This window comes from Mustela erminea, chromosome 13, assembly GCF_009829155.1.
Source record: "Mustela erminea isolate mMusErm1 chromosome 13, mMusErm1.Pri, whole genome shotgun sequence".
In the NCBI taxonomy this organism is placed as follows: domain Eukaryota; kingdom Metazoa; phylum Chordata; class Mammalia; order Carnivora; family Mustelidae; genus Mustela; species Mustela erminea.
In genome coordinates this window covers 54,937,942-54,959,159 of record NC_045626.1, presented here as the reverse complement: position 1 = coordinate 54,959,159, position 21,218 = coordinate 54,937,942, and the positions used below count along the sequence as shown (strand labels likewise).

The 21,218-nt window shown below is 48.3% G+C and overlaps 1 protein-coding gene across 4 annotated transcripts in view; it reads left to right on the top strand.

Moving 5' to 3' along the window:
- The window catches only part of L3MBTL4 (L3MBTL histone methyl-lysine binding protein 4), a 453,724-nt gene extending 437,358 nt beyond the window's left edge, over positions 1-16,366 (top strand). For all 4 annotated transcript variants that reach the window (XM_032309584.1, XM_032309585.1, XM_032309583.1 and 1 more), the window contains 3 exons: positions 3,141-3,310; positions 12,660-12,722; positions 16,117-16,366. In XM_032309584.1, the coding sequence (XP_032165475.1) occupies positions 3,141-3,310; positions 12,660-12,722; positions 16,117-16,284 (401 nt within the window). In that variant the 3' untranslated portion in view covers positions 16,285-16,366. The remainder of the gene's footprint in view (positions 1-3,140; positions 3,311-12,659; positions 12,723-16,116) is intronic.
- Positions 16,367-21,218: the final 4,852 nt, after the last annotated feature.

Sequence of the window (21,218 nt, the reverse complement as noted above, 5' to 3'; positions counted from 1 at the left end):
GCTGGTGTGGACCCTACCCTTCCCCCATTGCCACAGTCCTCTGACACAAGACCCATCCTAGCATTCTCTCAGCCAGACATGAGGATCTCACCCCAAAATCACCAGCTTTGGAAATAGTTGGACCTGGTAAATGATACAAAAAAAGGCAAGACAAACCACCACAAAATGCTCTCCAAAATCCATTCCCTCTTTCCTGTTACTGCTAGAAAATTAGTCTTCCATGGTGTTAACTTTGAAGAATGGATATCCCTCCACAGGGCATCAAGCCTGACCTCAAGGAACTTACAGTCAAATTTAGAGTAGCCCTTACCCTTTAATGGATGGTTTGGATATGCTGGGGACCACACTGTGTCCTCATTCGCATTCTCCTTACCCTCCCACCAGCTCTAGATGGTACATGTTCCTGACTCCAGTCCCGCCTTCGAGTTGGCAGACTGGTTATTCCAAATTCCTGCTCTCAGACTCCCTCCCTAACCTAATTTCATGTCTTTCTGAGCCCAAATACTCACCTTTCAGGCTTCCCATCTCATTTTATAGAGTTAATAATAGTGTAAATACTATTTGTGCTTGGGATGTAACTAGTTCTGGCAGTCATTCCCCAAAACATGAGGTGGTAGGTAAACAGACAAGAGTCTTTATACCCATGAGAACTCAAAGCCAGGCAGGGGACTGATCACCCAGCACACTGGCAGCAGACCTTTCCCGCCTGCCATGGGAGGACTCACTTTGTCATATAGAACTTATTCTCCATTAAGTTCTATCCATCCTTCGAGAAACCTGGCTTTCACCTCCCTTCAAGCAGATAGTTTGATTTAAATAGGAACACAGTTAACTGAATTCAAAAACTAGAGACAGCATAAAGCCTTGTGTGTTTAAGCATGCAGCACACAGCTCAAGGTCCCCACCAGTAGTTGGAACCTGCCCATTGAACTGACCCACAGGCCCCATCTTCCAGGGCCCGGAGTCCTGAGAAGCAGGGTAGTGAGGACACCCAGTGCTGTTCGGTGCTGGTATAAGCACACCTTAGACAGATTTCCAGGTGGACCCCTTGGCATTCAAGGAAGTGTAATTCTGCTTCCAGAATTACAGTGTGGAAAATGTTCTTGCTGGGGAGCACAGTCGTTCTTTGATAATTTTAATGCCTTTGGCCTTTATTTGTACATCACAGAAATATATTCACCATCCCTTCACATCTCTGTACTTCCAAAACATAAGACTCGTTAACGGTGTCCTTTTAGAGTCCTATACAATTTGGAAACAGTACGTGATTGGTTTACCCAGGACATGGGTTTGAGATACAGATGTGATTTTTTTTTTTTTAAGTCCACGTTATTTCAGCAAAAAATAACCAAAAAGCGATTCATTTTCAGAATAAAGACTCAGGTCTGAATCCCTCTGAGCAGATAGGGTTAACTTCTCATTGCCCAGGAGAGCCCTGGGAGGTCTTGACTCTGCGGCCTTGACCTCAGACACTAGGGACACTTCTGCCCCCTGGGTCATCAGGGCTGGTTTTGTACATGCTCCTTGTCCAACCTGACACCTTCATTAAGGAACAGTCACATCTGTAAACATGCTGGCTTTTCCGAGAAGATGTGAAGTTCTGCTTCCAAACCGGCAGCTCTGCATACTGTTGGCTGATCTACACGGAGGGAGATAACCTATTTACATACTAAAAAGGTCAGTGTTGGACAATCAGCATTTAGAGATGAATTTGCTGCTGCTTGCAACTGGAGCATAAGAATTTGGGAGAAGGCCGCAATTTTGCTGTCTCTCTATCTGTGCAGACAGCAAGCATCAGTAAATATGCAGGATGTCTGCACCCAGCACTCAGGGTGGTGATGAATGGGCTTCATCCTGGTTTGGAACCTCTGATTACGAGCGTGCCTATGACCGTGCAACCATGCCAGGTGCAGGTCAGCCTAACCTACTGAAAACTATACAGAAATATTTGCATAATAGCTTTTCAGACTCTGTTAGTAAAACATAAACCATCATAATAGAGTTTAAATTATGTGGCTACTGCTTCCATGTCATTTGCACTGGGAAAGGTAGACTTCTAGAAGGCTCAAAACAATTTTTTATGGTCTTTTCTTCTCAAAGTATTTTAGAATAGCAATGGCTTTATTTTGTTCATGTGTGTTGAAAGCATCTTAAAAAAATGACAGTACAAAGGCATGAGTTGGGTTTTCTCTGAAATCTTTGTAATGTTTTTGTTCCTTATCCATTTATACATTCAAAGCAAAATAACCAGGGAATTGAATTCAGATCTCTGGCTCCATCTCAATGTTGGGATATAACTTAAGAGTCAAGTCACTCTGGAAGGTGGAAAACCAGTTCCGTAAGCCCAGGGACAAGTAAGAGGCGGGAGGGAGGCATTACCCCTTAGTGAGAGCAGCCAATCCTGAGCCAGCAAGTAGCCGCTGCCCTCCAGGTCTTAGAACCAGAGCTCATTCAGAGCTCTTGCTCTGAAAAGAGTATCATTTAAGAGTTCCAATGTCGGGACAGTCACATCTCAGCTGCAGCTGCTTCCTCCAAGTCCCAGGAGGTCATCATGTCTCGGTGGGAGCTAGCTCAGCAGCTGCCACCCACATTCCCACAGAGACCCTGTGCTGCATTCCACATCAGTGTCCCCCAGGGGACCTGTGAAGCCAGATGTGGACCTGAACTCATTGTGCCTTTGGAGGCATATGAAGCAGCTTCAAGGAAGAAGTTGTCCTTTGTGGCCACTCATGTCCCAGATGGGTTGGTGGGCCAATCTGCTTAACAGCCACGTTCTCAAGGCTCTGTGCTTCCTCTGACCTCTGATCTGGAGGGAGAGAAGCCAGTGGCAGTGACAGGCTAGCTCTTGGTTGGCATCAAACAATGTCTCCCAGAGATTATTTGACCTTGCTTCGCAAATAGCCGGAGTCATCTGGGCCTTATATAACATCTGTTTCTCCTGACAGTTGCTTTGAAACAGAACAGTGGCGTGTCCTGTGCTTGGGGATGCCTCCTGGCAGCGATGCCAAGGGACTGGAACACCAGGGTCCCTGCTGAGTGTGCACCTGTCCTATCCTGGCCCCTGGGAAGAGGGGCTGACCTAGGTGTTACTCCCTAATTGGCCCCATGCGTGTGTTTGACCCACCCTGTCTCTCTTCCAGAATACTCAGCTGAGCAGACACAGCAGGCGCTGCACCAGTCCATCTTCATGTCCTCAGTGTCGGCGCACCCCTTCCGGGACCTTCCCCTCGGCAGGGAGCAGCACTGCAAGCTCCTCCCGGGCGTGGCCAACATCCAGGCCAGCGAGGTGGCCCGATGGACAGTGGATGAGGTGAGCAGGGCAGCTCTGGGGCCCTGGAGGGACTGGGCCCAGCTGCGGGGAATTTTTCTTAGGCACAAAATCCACGGCATCAAATTTTAGATCCACACTTTAGGGAGAAGGACAGGCTGATTTTGAGGGAATTAGGACAGCCCAGTTGGTTTTGGCCCCCAATGCCCACTGGTACCCCAGAACCACCTCTGCTCTCTGTCACCATCGGCCCAGCACCACTTTCGGTAGAGCAGCCCAAGCCTCTGGTCCCACGTCACAGATTCACTCTGGGGAAGCACACGTGTGTAAGCATCTTAGACTTGCCTCCAGGCAGCCCCTGCCCTAAGCAGCATCTTGTCTGAGGAGCACCTCCCCGGGGTGGGGGTCAGGGGTTGTTTCTGCAGGGCCCCAGAGGACAAACTGCTTCTCATTACGAAGCGGCTCTGGGCCGGGTTTGTCCACTTGAAGCCACAGATGAACAGTTCATCTTAGGTTTGTCTTTAAAGTGAATCAGAGCGCAACACAGCATAAGATGCTGAACCCATGGGAAAACGGATCCAACTTTAATACCACCATGCCTTACAGTGTTGGTTTTTAATAAGGACCAGGTAAGTCCCATTATTTGCTCTAATGCTATAGAAATGCTGCATATATAAAGCAGTTTTCTTTTAAGGAATACACTCTTGGACATTTCTTTTGATAAAGGTATTATTTCCACTAGTCAGGCCTTAATTAATTTTTTTAAATGAAGGAAAACCCTGGGTCACTGAGAGGACAGGTAACAGCGGAGCTGGAGTTAAATTAGTCACAAAATGTTCATTGAGCACTTTCCGCAGTCAGCTTGACTTCATGTTGGTTCAGGCCTTCCTTTCTAGCCTGGGACCAGGAGCAGGTGACAAAGGCCATGCTGAGCTGGAGGTTCGGGGCAAGCCTGCTCTGTCCCCCTCATCGCCGGCCCCTCACAGAATCTGCCTGGTGGATCGCCCTGCCCAGCCCTCCTTGCCCAGAGCAACAAGGGCTGACACCCTTCCGTCAGCACACCCCGCGGCTCCACCTCTCCTTACACTCTGTCCAAGTGCCCCCGGAGTCCTGGTCACGGAGCCTTGGCTGAATATACCCATGGTGATGAAATGTGATCCCAGGTCTGTCCCTGCCCCTCGCTGAGGAATTCTGACCAGTCTACAGAGCGTGAAGTGGCTTCATGACCAAGCCAACTGAACTAAGTCCTGATGTGTCTGTAGTCCAGTCATGTGCGGCTTTGGCCTTTGAACAGCAGGCACGTTATGGGGAGCTCAGGGGCAAGTCATTTGTTCCTGACTTTCAAACCATTCACTCAAGGTTCTGCTAACTTTTAAGTTAGACTGACAGTGGCTTCTCTTCCCTTGCATCATCACCATCACTCTTAGAAAGATGTCTTGGCAGCCACCTGATTCCAGCCGCAGCCCTCTGTGCACAGAGCAGCTGAGTCCTGAGAGTGGATGGACAAGGTAGAGACACAGACCTCTGGGTGTGTCTCTGCCTACCTGCACAGAATCCCAAGCTCCCCAGACAAAGTCCTTGGCATGCCTTAGGACCTGCACGGGCAGTCCTCCCTGCCTTTCCAGCCCTACCTCCCACCATGCCCACCATGGGCTTCCCACCCTGGGCTACAGTCCCTGCATGGGGTCCTCACACTGGCACGGTTGCTACCCCGGCCTCAGGTGGCCCTTCCTGCTCTGCCAACGACCAGTTCTGGCCATCAGCACGACAGTCCCCTCTGGCAGAAGCCTCTCTGTGCTCCCATCTCCTCAGAGAGTCTTCCGTCACTGACCTACACTGGTTCATCTGCCCCTCACCAGATGAGGGGAGACCTTATTTCACTCACTTGGCATGTATCTGGAGAACTTCTCTCTGCACATGGCACTTAGTAAATAACCCAGGAATGTTTGTTGAATGATGTTGCATGACAAGGGCATCATGGACACGTCCAAGCAGAGCAAAGAAGGGCGGCCATTCCAGTCAAAGGGAAAAATAGAAGGTCGTCTGGAAGTGAGCATGGCGGATACACGGATGGCAGATGTCTGGCACATCTCTTACTAACGTTGATAATGACAATGAACATTGTTAATATACTGAGAGTAAGGCAAGCACTCTTTCGTTTTGCCCATTTTACAGTTAGGGAAGTCGAGGCACCTAGAGACTAAGCCAGCGCCCCACAGGGCCCCACAGGCAGAGCCACGCACCCTGGGGCACAAACAGAAGTGCCCCAGGATGGGAAAGGTGCGTCGGGTGTGAGGCTGGACACCGGCGTGCGTGTCCATCAGCTGGTAGCACGAGCCACGTGAGGCGCTCACAGAAAGTCTCCTGTGCAAATGGTGCTTCGAGGGGAGGAGAGTGACACCGTCTGTGGAGGAGTACATGTGAGAGGAGGCAGAGGGCGGGGACCGGCTGGGGAGCACTGCCACATTCCCGGTGTGGAGTCGTCCGGGTCTGCGCTGGGCGCTGCCAGAAGAACCCCCCGAAGTCGAGGTCGGCAGCCGTCTTCAAGCTGAAAGAACACAACACAGTGAACCAGCTCAGACACTGAAGATGAAGAGCGGAAATGAGCCAAACGTGACTCCATGCGCAGTCTCAGCACCACGCAGTTTGGGACCCAGGGCGATGCTATGCGAGCAAGAGCATGCATCTGGAAGAAAGGGGAACTAGTGGTGCCACCAAACGGAATGAAACTTTGGAGGAAAGAACCCAGTTTGGGGCCAGGAGGAGAAGATGGTGAATTTCCTGTGGGACATCTTGAGGGAGAGGGCCCTGCAGATGATGTCGCAGCAGTGAATGCACAACACCTGTTCCCAGGGCAGAAATACCGCCTGGGATGTCACTAATGGATGGGGGAGCTGAGAGAGCCTTCACCAAGGACACGGCTGTCCAAGGAGAGCTGCTGAGGACAGAGAGGGGACCACAGTTGGAGAGAGAGTCCACAACAGAGATGTGTCAGCAGGAGGCATGTGGCAAGTGTCCTATTCAGCAGGGCACAGGCCAGATGTAGCACAGGGCTCCTGGCTGGGGCTGCGGAACTAGATTTCCACGGATTTGGAAAAAATGTGGAAAATGTGTGTATTTCTTGCCTTAAGAGAAGGGCCAGGCCTTTTATTAATGTCTCAAGAGGACCATCATCCAAAAAGAGCAGAACCTCTGTTTTAGGAGCATTAAGCAGTGACAAGGAAGTGTAGGGGGCTTCTGATTTGATGAGTCCCAAGCCTGGCACTGCAGGAAATCGAGGGCTTGGGGGGTGATGAAAGATAGTGGTGATCATGCTGCAGATCTCCATGGGACAAGGAGGTGCTCACTGTGGGGGACACTGAGAGTGCCATTAAGGACTATTAGGCAGCAAGGTCACAGTCCCTGAGTTCTCTGTAGTGGATGCACATGGAAACTCAGCCCTTTATTGCTGAAAGAGGCCTTAGAATATTCTAGATTAAAAATAAGAACATCATCCCTGAGGCTGTCGTGATGCTTCCATAACCATGACTTCCTTCAAGGATGCATTCCAGAGAAAGTGTGGCTTATTCCCTCAAGTTAATATATCATAGTCTTGAAGTCTCCCTATCTAGATGCTCTTGAGAACAAGGAGCATTTCTTAAATTTCTTTCTGTATTCTCACACTCTTGTGGCACATTTCCTGGAACCAACATAGGCCCCTCGAGAAGAATCTTGGATGGGATGAGACTATGGGCTTTGTGGTGACTCTGTATCTTTGAAGATAAGGCAGCCCTCAGATGGGGGTTTGTTTAGGGGGCATTCCAGTGAGTACCAACAATAGAGTTTGTGACTATTTTAGATGTCATATTAAAAATGGGACTAGGGCAGCAAGGATTTGAAAAGGCTGTGCAGGACAAGAGGAGACCAAGGTGGTTGCTGTTCTTCTGTGTTTTGTTCTCATTAGGCAAAGTATTGGAGAGGAGCCACAAGAGCCCAAGACAGGATACATTGAAAATGGACTTGTGCGTCCTTGCGTTAAGTGCCATTCAGGGAGACTCAGGGCAGGAGTCTGTCTGCAGCCAAAGATGAAGAGCAAAAACGTTGCCTTTTGTCTACTCTCCTGGCTTGGGAGGGAGACCTGCTGTCTGCATTTTGTTACTTGGGAAGAAAAGCCTGCTCAGGGCCATCCTAAACTTGCCCAGAGCATGGGAGCTGGCTTCTCACTCTTTTAGGCTAATTCGATTGGAGCAGTGATTTTCAAAGCACAGGTAGGCTGTGAAGTCGATGTCGTGGTTCTAGAGTGAAAGACATAATGAAAGGAAAGACCGTATCTGTAGTAAGGGTGATTATTTTGCGAAACCTTTGTTAGAAATGTGTGGGTGTGGGCAAACACTCCAGTCGTGGTCAGTGTGAAGTGTATTTCGTACCCTGGGCCATGGAAATGTTCTGTAAAAGAGTGTAAGCACTACAGAGTAGGAACTAACTATATCTCTTTATGTCATTATAGTAGAGTATCTTGCCCAGAGTAGGTGTGTGAGAAATGTGTGATTGAATCAACGGGGAGGTGGATTTTATCTGGTACCCTCCCACAGGTGTGCACGGGCATGTGGTAACCTCCCGCCAGGTGTGCGTGGGCATGTGGTACCCTCCTACCAGGTGTGCACAGGCACATGGTACCTACCAGGTGTGTGGGCACATGGTACCCTCCTGCAGGTATGCACAGGCACGTGGTATCCTCCCACCAGGTGTGTATGAGCCACAGGTGTGGCTCATGTATGCTCAGGGCACATATGGGTGTTTTTACTCCTTATGATCAGAAATCCTTTTTAAAGCAGCACGTATAAATTGCCAGAGCCTCAACCAAGTTCTCCCCAAATGTCCATTAACTTTAAAAGATGGCAGCCACTTTAAAAGCAATCTTTACACAGGAGGGAGTGTTTTGAAAAATTCAGGATACTGCTAACTAAGCATAGCAGCCTTATACAAGTGGGCCCTTAAGAAAGGGCAGATAACAAATTCCACTGTTAAAAAATGAGACCCAGGCTGGAAACATGGTCCCCAGTGGACTTGGAGCCAGGGCAATCAGGCACACAGCTCCAGGCTCAGCAAGATCGAGAACACCACCGTTCGGAAAGATTTAAGGGCACAGCAACCCCATGGAAGCAAACGGGCCTGCTGAGCTCCGAGAGGATGCCAGGAAAAGTAGGTCGCTGGGGGAAGTAAGTTGGGAAAAGTAATGGGCTCATTCAAGAGTTGGCACAGGGTCATTGTTCTTAGTCTTTCCAAAGTGCTGTGTCATCCCCAGGATTAACCTACTCAGTGGTTTTCCAAGACAAAGCTGGGGCTTTCGCTGTGGGACACCCCACTCCTGAGAACTCAGGGAACCGGGCATCAGGCAGCCTCCACACCAGCTGTGCCGCTGGGAGCCAAGGCAGAAGTTGGCCGCCCCCAGACCCCAACAAAGGTGCCATCACCTGAGACCAGCAGACACGTCCACATAGCCATCTTGGGTGGGGGCAAACAGATGGTAGCTTCCTGCTTCCTAGAGCTCATGCCCATCTGAACAGTTCACATTTACCACAGACTGGAGAGATAAACAGATTTTTTTTTTTAAAGATTTTTTATTTATTTATTTGACAGGCAGAGACTACAAGTAGGCAGAGAGGCAAGCAGAGAGAGAGGAGGAAGCAGACTCCCTGCTGAACGAAGAACCCGATGTGGGGCTCTATCCCCAGACTCTGGGATCATGACCCGAGCCAAAGGCAGAGGCCTTAACCCACTGAGCCGCCCAGGCGCCCCAGATAAACAGATTTTTAAGAGGAGGATGAGAGGCAAGCTTTCTGATAGTACTACTCTATGCTATGTTTGAGCTCACCACTTTCCATTTTAAATATTTAGCAAAATGGGCTTTCTATTAAACCTCAAAATATAATTTATTCTTACACGGAATAAATACTAACAATACTGAATAATGAGACTGAATAATGATCAAGGCCTTTAGATATTTTTAAATTCTGGTGAGAAAAGTCAACCTCAGTAGATTCCATGGAACTCGTTTTTGACTTTGGAAAAGGACAGACTGAATAGACCCAGAACCTTTTTCCAAAGAAGCAGAGGATTTCCGGCCAGTGGTTCAGCAATGGAGATGAGGCTTGCTGTCTGAGGGAGGTGGGACAGGGAGGGGCTGCGCCTGGGGCCCTGCTGGGGGCCACCCGACTCCCCAGTGATGCTCCACTTCCGCTCTGACAGGTTCATTATTCCTGTTAAAAATCCTGTCTACCTCCACATGGACAGTGACTCGTTGGCTAACAGGAGAGGAAATGTGGTTCTTTCCTGTGTGCCCAGAAAAGGATATTTTAACCCAGCAGACCATCAAAGCAACACACACCACTTTTGCTGCAAATGGAAGTTTCTGAAATGTGTATTTTAAAAAGACTCCCTCCTAAAGCTCTTCTCCTTGTGGGGAATCCGGGCTCCTCGTTTCTGGCTTGGCTTTCCCACAGGAGCTGATTGAGCTATGACAAAATGTATGTCTTCTGCTAATTCCTAGTCCTGCTTTTTTACTTCTAATTTTCCTGCTGTGACATTCAGCCTCTTGTCCTGTGAAAGAGCCATCTCAGGAAAACCTGCCTGTAGAGCAGTGGCTTTGGACCAGGAAGACGTGCGCAACAACTGGACACGTTTTTGGTTGTCACAACAGGGGGGTGGGGGTGCAAGTGGCACATGGCAAATGGAGGCCAGTGTGGCTGCAAAACAGACTGCGACACCCAGGATGCCCCGCGGCAAAGAGTGCTCAGCCCACGCCAGTCAGTAGCGCCCGACACGCCGGCCCTCCAGCAGTTCTCTCGGGCTCTGCTCTGATTCCTTTTGTCCCACACCCAGCCTGTGGGCAGGTCTCAGGATTGGACTTGCAGTGCCTCCTGCCTCCAGCTCTGAGCTCCGCCCCATGCAGTGTCCAGGCCCTGGGGGCCCCCCACCAGACAGCCGCAGGTGTCTCCTAGTGACGTCCTACCCGGTGCCCCCGACGCTGCTAGATCACCTCTCAAGCTCTTTCGTGCTGGGTTCTCAGGACTGCCTGCACGTGAGCATCACCTGGGGTGTCTAGAAATGCATGCCCAGCACATGGACCAGATCCAGCCTCATGACTTCGGCGTCCCTGTGGCCTGAGCTTCACTGTCATACCTGTGTAAAGCTGTTGAGGGGATTCCAGGGTGCGGCCAAGAGAGAGAACAGCCCCTCCAGGGCTTCTTGCTGCCCATACCAGGAAACCACATGGCGACCCCCTCACCCCCGTCTTTTTCCACAGCTCCCCTTCTGCTCCACAGTTCTAGCCACACGGGACTCCTCCATGCCGATGCCGTATGTGTCATGCGTCCTGCTTATGGCTTTGCCCAGACGCTCTGTGCTGAGAAGGTCTCCACTTGCCAACCCCCCAAATCGCCCCCAGTGGAAACATGTCACCCAACAGTGCCTGTCTCAGCCTCCATCTCCCTTGCGATCGCTTTCCTGGGTTCCCGTCTGAAATGCCATCTATCCCTGCTAGAAGCCCATAGTCTTTCCGCCTCTTCTAGGACTTAGCACATCTGAGCATGTATCAGTGTGATGAGTAAGGCAGCCTTACGTGCCATTTTCCCTTTATCCTCCTACCTCTGATCAAACCGTAAACGCGTTGGAAGTTTCCACCTGACCTGCTCACGGGTCCCGCTTCCCAGCGCCCAGCAGGGGCCTCGCCCAGCAGGAGCTGAGGAGGGGGTGGGGGGTTCCTGGCCAGAGAGCAGCCTCGGGAGCAAGGGGACAGCACCCCCCTCCTAGTGTCCCAGGCCTTAGAAGCTCTCTGGAGCTCCTGTTGTCACCCGCCCCAGTTACGTGTCTCCACAACTTGACCAACAGTGTTCCCACACCTTCCTCAGCTCCATGATTTCAGCCACCTAAAAAGAGCAAATCAGGTACCTCATCAGAAGAGCACCGGGCACTTGGGCGAAGCCCCTCGAAGCGCTAATGCCTCCCAGGTGCTCCCAGGCTCAAGGATGCCTTTGTGTGGTTTGGGAAGATTTTCGTTTTTTTTTTTTTTTTTTTAATTCTCATCATCCTGCACTTTGGAAGGATGACTGTAATGACTCATGATGAACAGACTTGCAGCATCTGAGGTGAGGAAAGCAAACACCGACATGCTGACGGCCCCTAAAAAGTAGTTCTGGAATCCTCGTATCAAATATAGCTGTGAATCGGGTGTGCATGCAGGGGGCAGGGCCCGGGTTCGCGCTGCGGGTGTTGGTTCTTGGCCGCTTTGGAAGCCGGAGATCAGCTGAGGCCGCAGGGCTCTCTTCTGCCAAGTGTGGGGAGGGTGAGTGTCCGCTGTCCTCTCCCTGCAGGGAGCCAGGGACTCCCAGGCCTCTTGGATCATAGAACATGTTGATACCAGGGCCTGCACTCCCTGCCTTCCCGGAGGTCTTCTCCTTCAGAGAGGGGGGAGAAGGTTCGCATGCTCCCTGCTGGGCTGGCACAAGGCACAGCGCGTGAAGACAGTTGCTCTTAAAAACATCATCTCCCAGGTTTTGTCATTGCTGCCTCCTGGGTTGCCTTTCCTCTGTGCCGCAGCCATGCCGGACCTTGCCAGAAGGGGCTGGACTCCCCTTGTCATTGGTCTTTGAGAGTCTATGCTTTATCACAGTTGTTCACTCGGCTCCCTAGAAGCATCGCTGGGACACTCATGGCTTCCTGCTCTTCCAGCCAGGTGGTGCTCTGGTCTCTCTAATGAGAAGGAACCTGGGCCCTGTGTGGCTGGGGAGGGAGGCGGGGAAAGAGTGGGAAATGAAGCTACAGAGGTGATTCTCCAGAACTCCTGGTCTGGAGGCTGTAACCCTGAGTTGCAGAACCATCCCTGGCACTTCCCGGCCATGCGTGACCTTCAGAGAGTCATTGAGCCTCCTTGGGCTTCAGCTTGATTGTCACTGGTGAGGGAATTTGGTCAGCAGAGGTCCCTGGAGTCCCTGTGAGACTCAGATGGGGCCTCAGAGTCACTGAAGGGCCAGGTGCCCAGTCCTTTTCTCCGGCAATCACTGTGGAGACTGCTACTCTTGGGCCATGCCCTCTTACCTTCCCTAACTCCACAGGGAGGACATGAGGATCAGATGAGAGAAGATTCCAGAATGCTGGCATGGCATCCATGGAGACTGTCATTGCCATCACAACGGTAACCCTGTGTAGGTCATCTGGGCAGTAAGAGGCCAGAAGAGACTGGGTCTGGGCTGATTGTTGAGCTGGCACAGGCTAATGGGCCTTGATAGTTCCTATTTCAGTCCCAAGAGTTTGAGGGATTTGCAATATATTTTACTCAAATGTTGAGTTACTACAACCCAAGAAATTATTTCAGGTGTGTGTTGTAAATCAGGCTTTTCATCTTGCACCGTAGGTGGCTGAATTTGTACAGTCTCTCCTGGGCTGCGAGGAACATGCCAAGTGCTTCAAGAAAGAGGTAAGAAATGCAAAAATTATATGTCTTTCCATAGTCTGGTCCCTGAAGAGCTTTGTTTTCATTGACTTGAGCATAACTGAGAGCAGCTGGTGGGCCAGAGAGAGGGCTTGGGGAGGGACAGAGCCCAGCAGGGCAGTCGGGCCCCGCAGGGTCAGCCTCTGTCCTTGTCCTGCCTGTGCTGAACTCTGCGTTGTCACAGAACATTCTGGTGCCTGGCGCATGGGGCCTGCTCGAGAAATAGACTCTTTAGGGGAAGAATAAATGAACGCGTCAGGCAACCCTTATGGGTGCTGTGCCGGCTCTGCTGTGATGACTTCAGGCTTCACTGTGGGCAGGAGGGGTCCTGCAAGAAGTCTGTGCCCAGGGAGGAGAAAGAATTTGTCTACCCCAGGATGACAGTGGGACCGTCCTGTGTGTCCCTGCTCTATACCTGCTTCAAGAGGAATACAGAGAAGCCAAAGAGCCCTTCTGTGGGGTTTCTGTTTCCTACTCCATGTTAGTTGGGAATGTCTCAAACTGCTTAATATTTGTCCTGGAATTAGTAACCATAGCCCTAGGGACCCCAGAAGAGACTGGATCAGCTATAGAGTAATAGTGAAAATATGGTGGTTCCTGTTTATTGTGGACTTGCCTGTGCTGGGCCATGCTGAGCACTTTACAGTTGTTGTCCTGGGTCCTCCAATAAGCAGTGAGGAGGCTAGTGCATAGCAGGAAGAAGGCAGCAGATTCCAGTCTCTGTTCATGATGACTCCATCACCATTGCTCTAGAAGTCTGTAAGAAAACTCTTCCTAGAGCCACCAGTGTGTAGCACACACCCTCCCGCTCCAGCGGTCGGGACATGCTTGGTTCAGGGAAAGTACTCTTGGAGTCTGGGGTCCTGGGATCCTCAGAACCCAACAAGTCCTGCACCTCCAGGTAACTCAGCATCAGGGTCACTCAGGCAGCTGTTTGGGTAGCTGCCGGTTGAGACATGACGTTCACCTGCTTTCACCTGAGCCCAGCACTGCTCAGAAGTAGCTAGCCTGGCCTCGCATATTTGAGCTGCTCTCAGCTTCAAGCAGTGCCCAAGACCCACCTTGTCCACAGGTGTCTGTAGGTCAGGTGGCTCCAGCGTGGCTCTTATGACCAGCAGTTCCCTGGTGGACAGAACACTGACCCTGTCTCATGCCTCTGTAAAACACAGACTTCCAAGAGGGGACTTTAAAGCTTGGGGTTAGCGTGTTTCAGCACCTTAGAAAGTTCTCCAGGTTTTCCGTTCTCCAAATGGACGATTCTTCAACAGACATTATCATAAATGCACAAGAAGGTTTTGGGTTTGTTTTTGTTTTGTTTTGTTTTGTTTTTTACCCTTTTTCACTAATATATAATGTATTATTTGCCCCAGGGGTACAGGTCTGTGAATCGCCAAGTTTCATCCTTCACAGCACTCACCATAGCACATACCCTCCCCAGTGTCCATAACCCAACCACCCTCTCCCTAACCCCCTTCCCCCAGCAACCCTGTTTGTTTTGTGAGCTTTAAGAGTCTCTTATCCCTTCCTGATCCCAGCTTGTTTCATTTTTTCCTCCCCTACTCTCGACAGCCCTCCGCCCTGCTTCTCAAATTCCTTATGTCAGAAAGAGCATATGATAATTGTCTTTCTCTGATCGACTTATTTCACTCAGCATAATAGCCTCTAGTTCCATGCACATCATTGCAAATGACAAGATTTTATTTCTTTTGATGGCTGCATAGTATTCCATTGTATATATATACACCACATCTTTATCCATTCATCTGTTGATGAACATCTAGGTTCTTTCCATAGTTTGGCTATCGTGGACATTGCGGCTATAAACATTCAGGTGCACATGCCCCGTCTGATCACTACATTTGTATCTTTAGGGTAAATACCCAGTTTTGCGATTGCTGGGTCATAGGGTAGCTCTATTTTCAACTTTTTGAGGAACCTCCATGCTGTTTTCCAGTGGCTGCACCATCTTGCATTCCCACCAATAGTGTAACAGGGTTCCCCTTTCTCTGCATCCTCGCCAACATCACAGGAAGCTTTTTACAACTTTCTTAACACTTTAAAACTTTAACTTTCCACTTTAATTTAGACTTAATTTCAAAACTTGGGTCCATGGGGGATGCTTATGTCTCAGTGAGTCATTGACATGAAGGGTCTGTACCAATTCAAAAAGGTTCAGGGAAGGAGGGTTACCATAGAAAACCCTTTCATCCTGTCTTCTTGGTTCTAGAATCAGCAATCTTTCTGAGACAGTCTGCTTAAATAGGTGCTTAAATGGGTGTCGGACACATATACGGTCCCTGGGACTCAAACTGAGAGCAGACTGGGGCTTTTAGAAGCTGTGGAAATGGCCTGTTTGGTAGTCCATCCCCATCCTGTGAGTCTCAGGGAAACTACCACATGTCAGACCACCATGTTTTAAAAGTTAGTAAATAAGGGGTGCTGGGTGGCTCAGTCGGTTAAGCAACCAATTCTTGATTTCTACTTGGGTCATGATCTCAGGGTCATGAGATCGAGCCCCACATGGGTATCTGCAATCAGTGGGGAGTCTATCTGTCCTTCTCCCTCTTCTGCCCCTCCCCCTTCAGCACACACACTCTCTCTCAAATAAATATTTTCAAAAGTTAATAAAACATTTATTTTGTATATATTTCTGCTCATAATGACATTTATCTTTTAAAAAATTTCAATGCATGTCAGTTAAAAGGAGAAAATAAAAATGAAACCACTATCCCACAAGCCAAATCTGACTTCACTTAATTTTTGGTATAAAGACTTTAAATATCTTCATTATATGTACATATATATGTGGTCACACATGTTTAATGTCATGGAATGAAAAAGATCTTTCTATACCATGTCATATTTTGTTGCTTAGCAAAATAAAAAATTAGAAAAATTTGCCAAATCATTGTTTCATCAAGATGTGAATTTCAGTGACTGCCTCATACCCCAACCTAGACGGCACCATAATCCTGCTATATTTGAAATCCTGGACTGTTTTCAATATTTCACTATTAAAAATAACACTAGAGTGGATGCATTGCACTTTGTTCTCTTGGGAAAAATTCCTGGAGATTTACTTGGTGGATGAAAGTAGGGTTTTTTTTTTAAGGTTCATAATACAAATTCAGGCAAAGATTTTTTAAACATAACAGAAATTTCCCCTGTATGTTGAGTTCATATTTAACCGAGTCCTGGGTAAGAGCACGCGGTGGCTCTGCAGTCAGAGCTGGGTGGGAGAGGGTGCCGTCTTTCCCTGTAGCTGGAGAGCTCTGCAGGGAGGCGGACACCTTTCAGTGTCCATCCCCACCCCCCAACCCCCCACATGAGTCCCCAGAAGTCGCCAGAGGTTAAACAGTATGTGTTTATTTACTCGCAGCAGATCGATGGCAAAGCCTTCCTGCTTTTGACGCAGACAGACATCGTCAAGGTGATGAAAATCAAACTGGGTCCAGCACTGAAGATTTATAATTCTATCCTCATGTTCAGGAATTCCCAGGACCTCACTGAAGAAGACTCTCTCTCAGGCCAAGAAGCCAGAGGATAAACACACCACCTGAATGGCCATGGCACCAGGACCTTGTTCTTGCAGCAATAAAACTGGCCCACATTAATTTGATTTGAACGTCCCCATGGTCATATCCATATTTAATTTGGACTTTGAAAGCAGCTGTGGTTTCAATGTGTAGAGGGTATGATGACTGATCCAGGGCCAAGGATGCAGGGGCCCGTGTGTGGTTTGGGGACATCTTTATCTTCGGCGGTGTCCTTCCAGCTCTGATGCATTGCAACAGACAGACCAAAGAAGCCCACACATACACCTTCAGTTTTTCTCCTTCACCATTAACCATTTTTCAAGCATAAAACTCTAAAGCAGTGAAATAGTAGAAAAACAGCATTCATAAATACATTGTTCATGTTTTCACCAGAACATCTGAGCTTGGCTCAGATTTGCCATCTGGATGCAGTGAGTCTAGGAGATAGAGGCCTGGTGCTTTAGAAAGACTTCATGTGGGATTTTTAAGTACTTTACTCAGGAAAGTGCGAATCTTTAAAAAAATAATAATAAGCACATATTTTCATGATTCATTAATTCTCCTTTTTGTTCCATTAAGTGTTTCTTGTTTGTGCTCCCAGTGGCTCAAAGAGCACTTGGGGAACAGTCAGCCTGGGCAGGTAGCAGAAGCTGGCCAGACTCTCCCAAGGACCCCCTCACACACAGCAGTGCCTGGTGGCCATCTGCATGAACATGGGGGACCCTTGTTCTGCTACTGAGGCGGACCCAAGGGCCAGCCACCCACCTGCACCACTGAGGCAACCTCAGGAGAATAGGTAGCTGGCCCCGCTCTCCCTCTGAGCAGGTGTGATGAGGAGCCGTCGTGTTACATCTTCATAGAGACAAACCATTAAAAGGGAAGTTCTCTGAAGTAGGGAGCTGGGTGGCTATGATTTGTTCGAACGATTCTGATTTTTTGTCAGACCTTATTTGTTTTGTGTAAGTGACTATATCTGACACTTAAGAGGAATCAATCCTACAATTTTGAAAGACAATCCCCTTTTTTATACCCACAAAGTTACCCAGGCCCCCATCGAAGTGGAGAGCCCTTGTTTTGAGGGGAGGGAGGTTGTGGGGGGAGAAAAGAAACAGACCTCACCCATTTGCTTCATTAAGAATCTTATGGTTGAAGAAAATTGATTCAGCTTGGAGAGATTCTCAAACTGTAGGTCACTGAAGCAAAACAATTCTTCTCTAAAAAGTGTGCTTGTATTTCATTTTTTTTTTAGATCTTCACCTAAATGGGATTTTAATATATTATTGGTTCATGTAAATTTTTGTTTTCTGTGTTTTGTTTGCTGTTTTCTGGTGGTTTTGTTTTTTCTTTTTTTTAGACTGCCATGTACAATTTAATTCCTGCTTCTGCTGTGTTAAAATTTTAATATATTTTAAATGATAATAAACAGATAAAATAAAACCCCTACCTCTATGCCTTAATGAATATGTTGTTATAACCTGTTCCCACACCACAACCTGAAGTCTTTTTTCTCAGCCACAGAAGAACAGAGCATTGTGTGTGTTAGCCGGCAGAGAAGACAGCCTCGTTTGAGAATCTGAGATATGTTTCCTTAGGGAAGCAAATTCAGCTGTTAATAAGTTCAGAAATTAGGGGCACCTGGGTGGTTCAGTTGGTTAAAGCATATGACTCTTGATCTCAGCTCAGGTCTTGATCTCAGGGTCGTGAGTTCCAGCCCTGAGTTAGGCTCCATGTTGGATGTGGAGCCTACTTTAAATTAAAAAAAAAAAAAAAAAAAAAAAAAAAACTTGAGAAATTAAAATGGAGATTTTTAAATTAAAAAGACCCTCACAATTGCTCATTGTATAGGCTCCATGGAAGACCTGAGGTGCCTGTTTTGTATATTTAAACTTGTCATTTCAACAGAAGGATCTAGAACAGACCAGACAACACCAGGATAAATTGGGGTTAAAGTGTTGTGTTCCTAGAAGACAGTGTGATCAGATGGAGCTTAATCTGGTATCTAGCCACCTGTTGGACACCCCAACTTGTCACCCAACATCTTCACCTTGCCATACTGGAATGGCACCTCAGATGGTCCCGTCCTTGCTTCCTCACCCGAGTAACTACCGTCCTCAGTGAATCTCCCTGACTCAGGAAACCAAAACATCCGACTCTGTCCATCTCTCTTACACATTCTCCTACAGCATGACCTCACTGAAGGTGGAGACCGACGGGGTGCAGGTGAGCTCCTGAGGGCTCCCTGCTGGTCCCACACACTGCCGGCTTCCACACCTCACCCCCGCTTCCTCTTCAGTCCCAGCACTTCCCTCATGCTGCCCTCCTTGGCTGGACCTCCCCTGAGCTCCTTTCTTCCTCCCAACTCGCCCTCCTAGTGGGGCTCTTAGCCGGCCATAGGCTGATTCCTCTACCCTAGTGTTGTCTCCCTGTTAGCCCTGCCTGGGAAGACGGACTGCAGCCCGCCTCCCCATCATATGGCTCCTTAATTGCCGTCCTCACCACATGCTTGCTTCCCCTACTAGCCCAGTACTACTACTCTGTGGGGACAGAGACGGTAGCAGGCTTGCCCCTCACTTCCTCCCAGCACTTGATATCGTACCTGGCACTTAATCCGCCCATAGTAAGGGATTCTTGGTCTCCGTGAATGAGGCAAGCCCATCAAAGTCAACTTCAGATCCCAGTTCTGTCAATTCCTAAAGAGGCACCACTTATCTATAAAAAGAAAAGAAGACCCACCCTGAGGAATTTTTTAACATCAGATCTTGTGGATGTGTGGATGTGAATGTAGCCCACACAACATACCTAAAGGGCCGGACACCCAATAAAGACCATTCACTGTAAGTCAGGAAAAGAGCAGCAACAGCCATTCAGTTCTCGATCATTCTTCCAGGAATCCCCACACATTTACTGCTGAAGTTTGCATCAACCCTGAGGACCCCAAAAGGCCCGCTCTTCTCAAGGTGTTATCTGCTAGGGGGGCTCAGAAGCACAGGGAGCGGGCTCCGGGATGATCTCCACACTACCACGCCCCACTTTGACCCCCACCTCTTCCTTCCCCTCACCCCATGCTCTCCAGACAGGCTGGAAACCTGACAAGTTGAAATCTTTCTCCCAGGAGGAGCCCCCCCTCAGGAGTAAGCATCCAGAAATGCCCCAGATGGTTTGAAGGGTTTGGCTGCCCCCCAGATACCACACTTAGTCTCTTACTGTCCTCTTTTCCAATTCCCACCTGGAAGATGTGTGAGTTGGGGACAAAGCAAAACATTGCCAGTAGGACTTCAAGAAATACAAACTTCTGGGTTATTAGAAAGAGTGCCCCTGAAGGGCCATTTGTACGACACATCATGGGGCTGGAAATTAGATCATTAGCAAGGATACTCAGGGAGCTTAGGACCTCTGAGACCATAGTCTTTGAATGCCTTTAATTTTGGATTCTTTTTCACAGAAATAAAATTCTCTACTTCCAACAACCCACAGTCCTCCCAAGAAAAAAATCTCTCCTTAATCATCTCTGAACGACTCTTTTCTCCTGGCCTATGATTAGATTCTGATCTTGGTTAACTCAAGTCCTAAACAGATTCCAAGATTTATGAAAGACGGACCCCTGTTAACCCCAGGCTCTGAGTTGTGACCTCTTACCCTTGTGAAGGCTGACCTGAACATCCCTGGCACTTCTTTGTGGAATTCTCTTTGTCTGTGGAATCTCCTTCTGTTGAGTGAGGGTTGGAGGCAGGGAAGTGTCGGGGAAAGTACTTGGGCTTCAGACTGAAGTCCGGCTTGAATCCTGACTCCTGAGCCCACTCCAGAAACTTTTCTTCACCACCCAGCCAATGACCAACTGGCCACAGTACTCATTCCTTTTGAAATACTGAGTTTCCACTGCATTACATTTTTTTTCTTATCATTTTAAAGAACACGCCGTTTGTCTCTGCAACTCTCGGCACTGAAAAATATATTCTTGAAATGAAGTGTTCCTATGAATATATTCTTAATATTCAAGAACACATTCTTCATGAATACTTTTTCTTGTAAGTTCTTAAAAACTTACTCTCCTTATAAATATATTCATGAAAAATATATTTGTTAATAGACTCTTGAATATTCAGAATCCTTATAAATAAATTCTTATGAATAAATATATTAATGAATAATATATTCATAAAAACTCTTCCTTCAAAAAAATATATTCTGGCTATCCTCGCCCGGTCTCTGTCCCTCCTCCCCCACCCGTCCGTATGTAGCTGCAGCAGAAGCCGGGGACAGCCGCAGTCCTGAGGAAGACAGCAGGAGCCAAGCAGCTAATGCTCAAGAGTTACACAGGGGACCTTGCTGACTGAGCGCTTGGTTGAATGACCCACCGCAACTTGGTTTCTCAGGGAGATCACCTGCTCCCCAGTCTTTGCACCAGAGATCCCTTTCAGGCAGAGGATGGATTTCGAGTCCAGTGATCCAGTAAAACACAGTCCAGCCCCACTGCTGAGTGCCCAGTGCCCAAGTGCCCATGCTGGGATGCACAGGCAAGTCCCAAGGGCCCTTCAGGGCCACAGTGAAGACTCAGTTCTTGAGTGATGTCAGCAGAGGACCACAGGCACATTGGATCAGGGCACGTCCCTTGGAGACCCCAGAACGTTGAGAGACAAAGCTGCAACCTCCCAATTTCTATTTGCCGAGAGTGGCCATGGGAATGATTCGGAGATGGAAAAAAGTCAGGGAAAGGGGTGCAGGGTTAAAAATAATAATAATAATAATAATAATAATAATAATAATAATAATAAAGAGCCACCATTAAGAAGAAAATGAAAAGCAAAAGTTGGGAGAAATGAGGCTTTCGTTTAAAAAATTTTCTTCAAATTGTTCTAAGTCATGAGATGAGACTCTTTGTGTCCCGTTTTGCCTATAAAACAATACCCATTGTTTGCCCCCCTCTGGGGTTTCTTTTTTTTTTTTT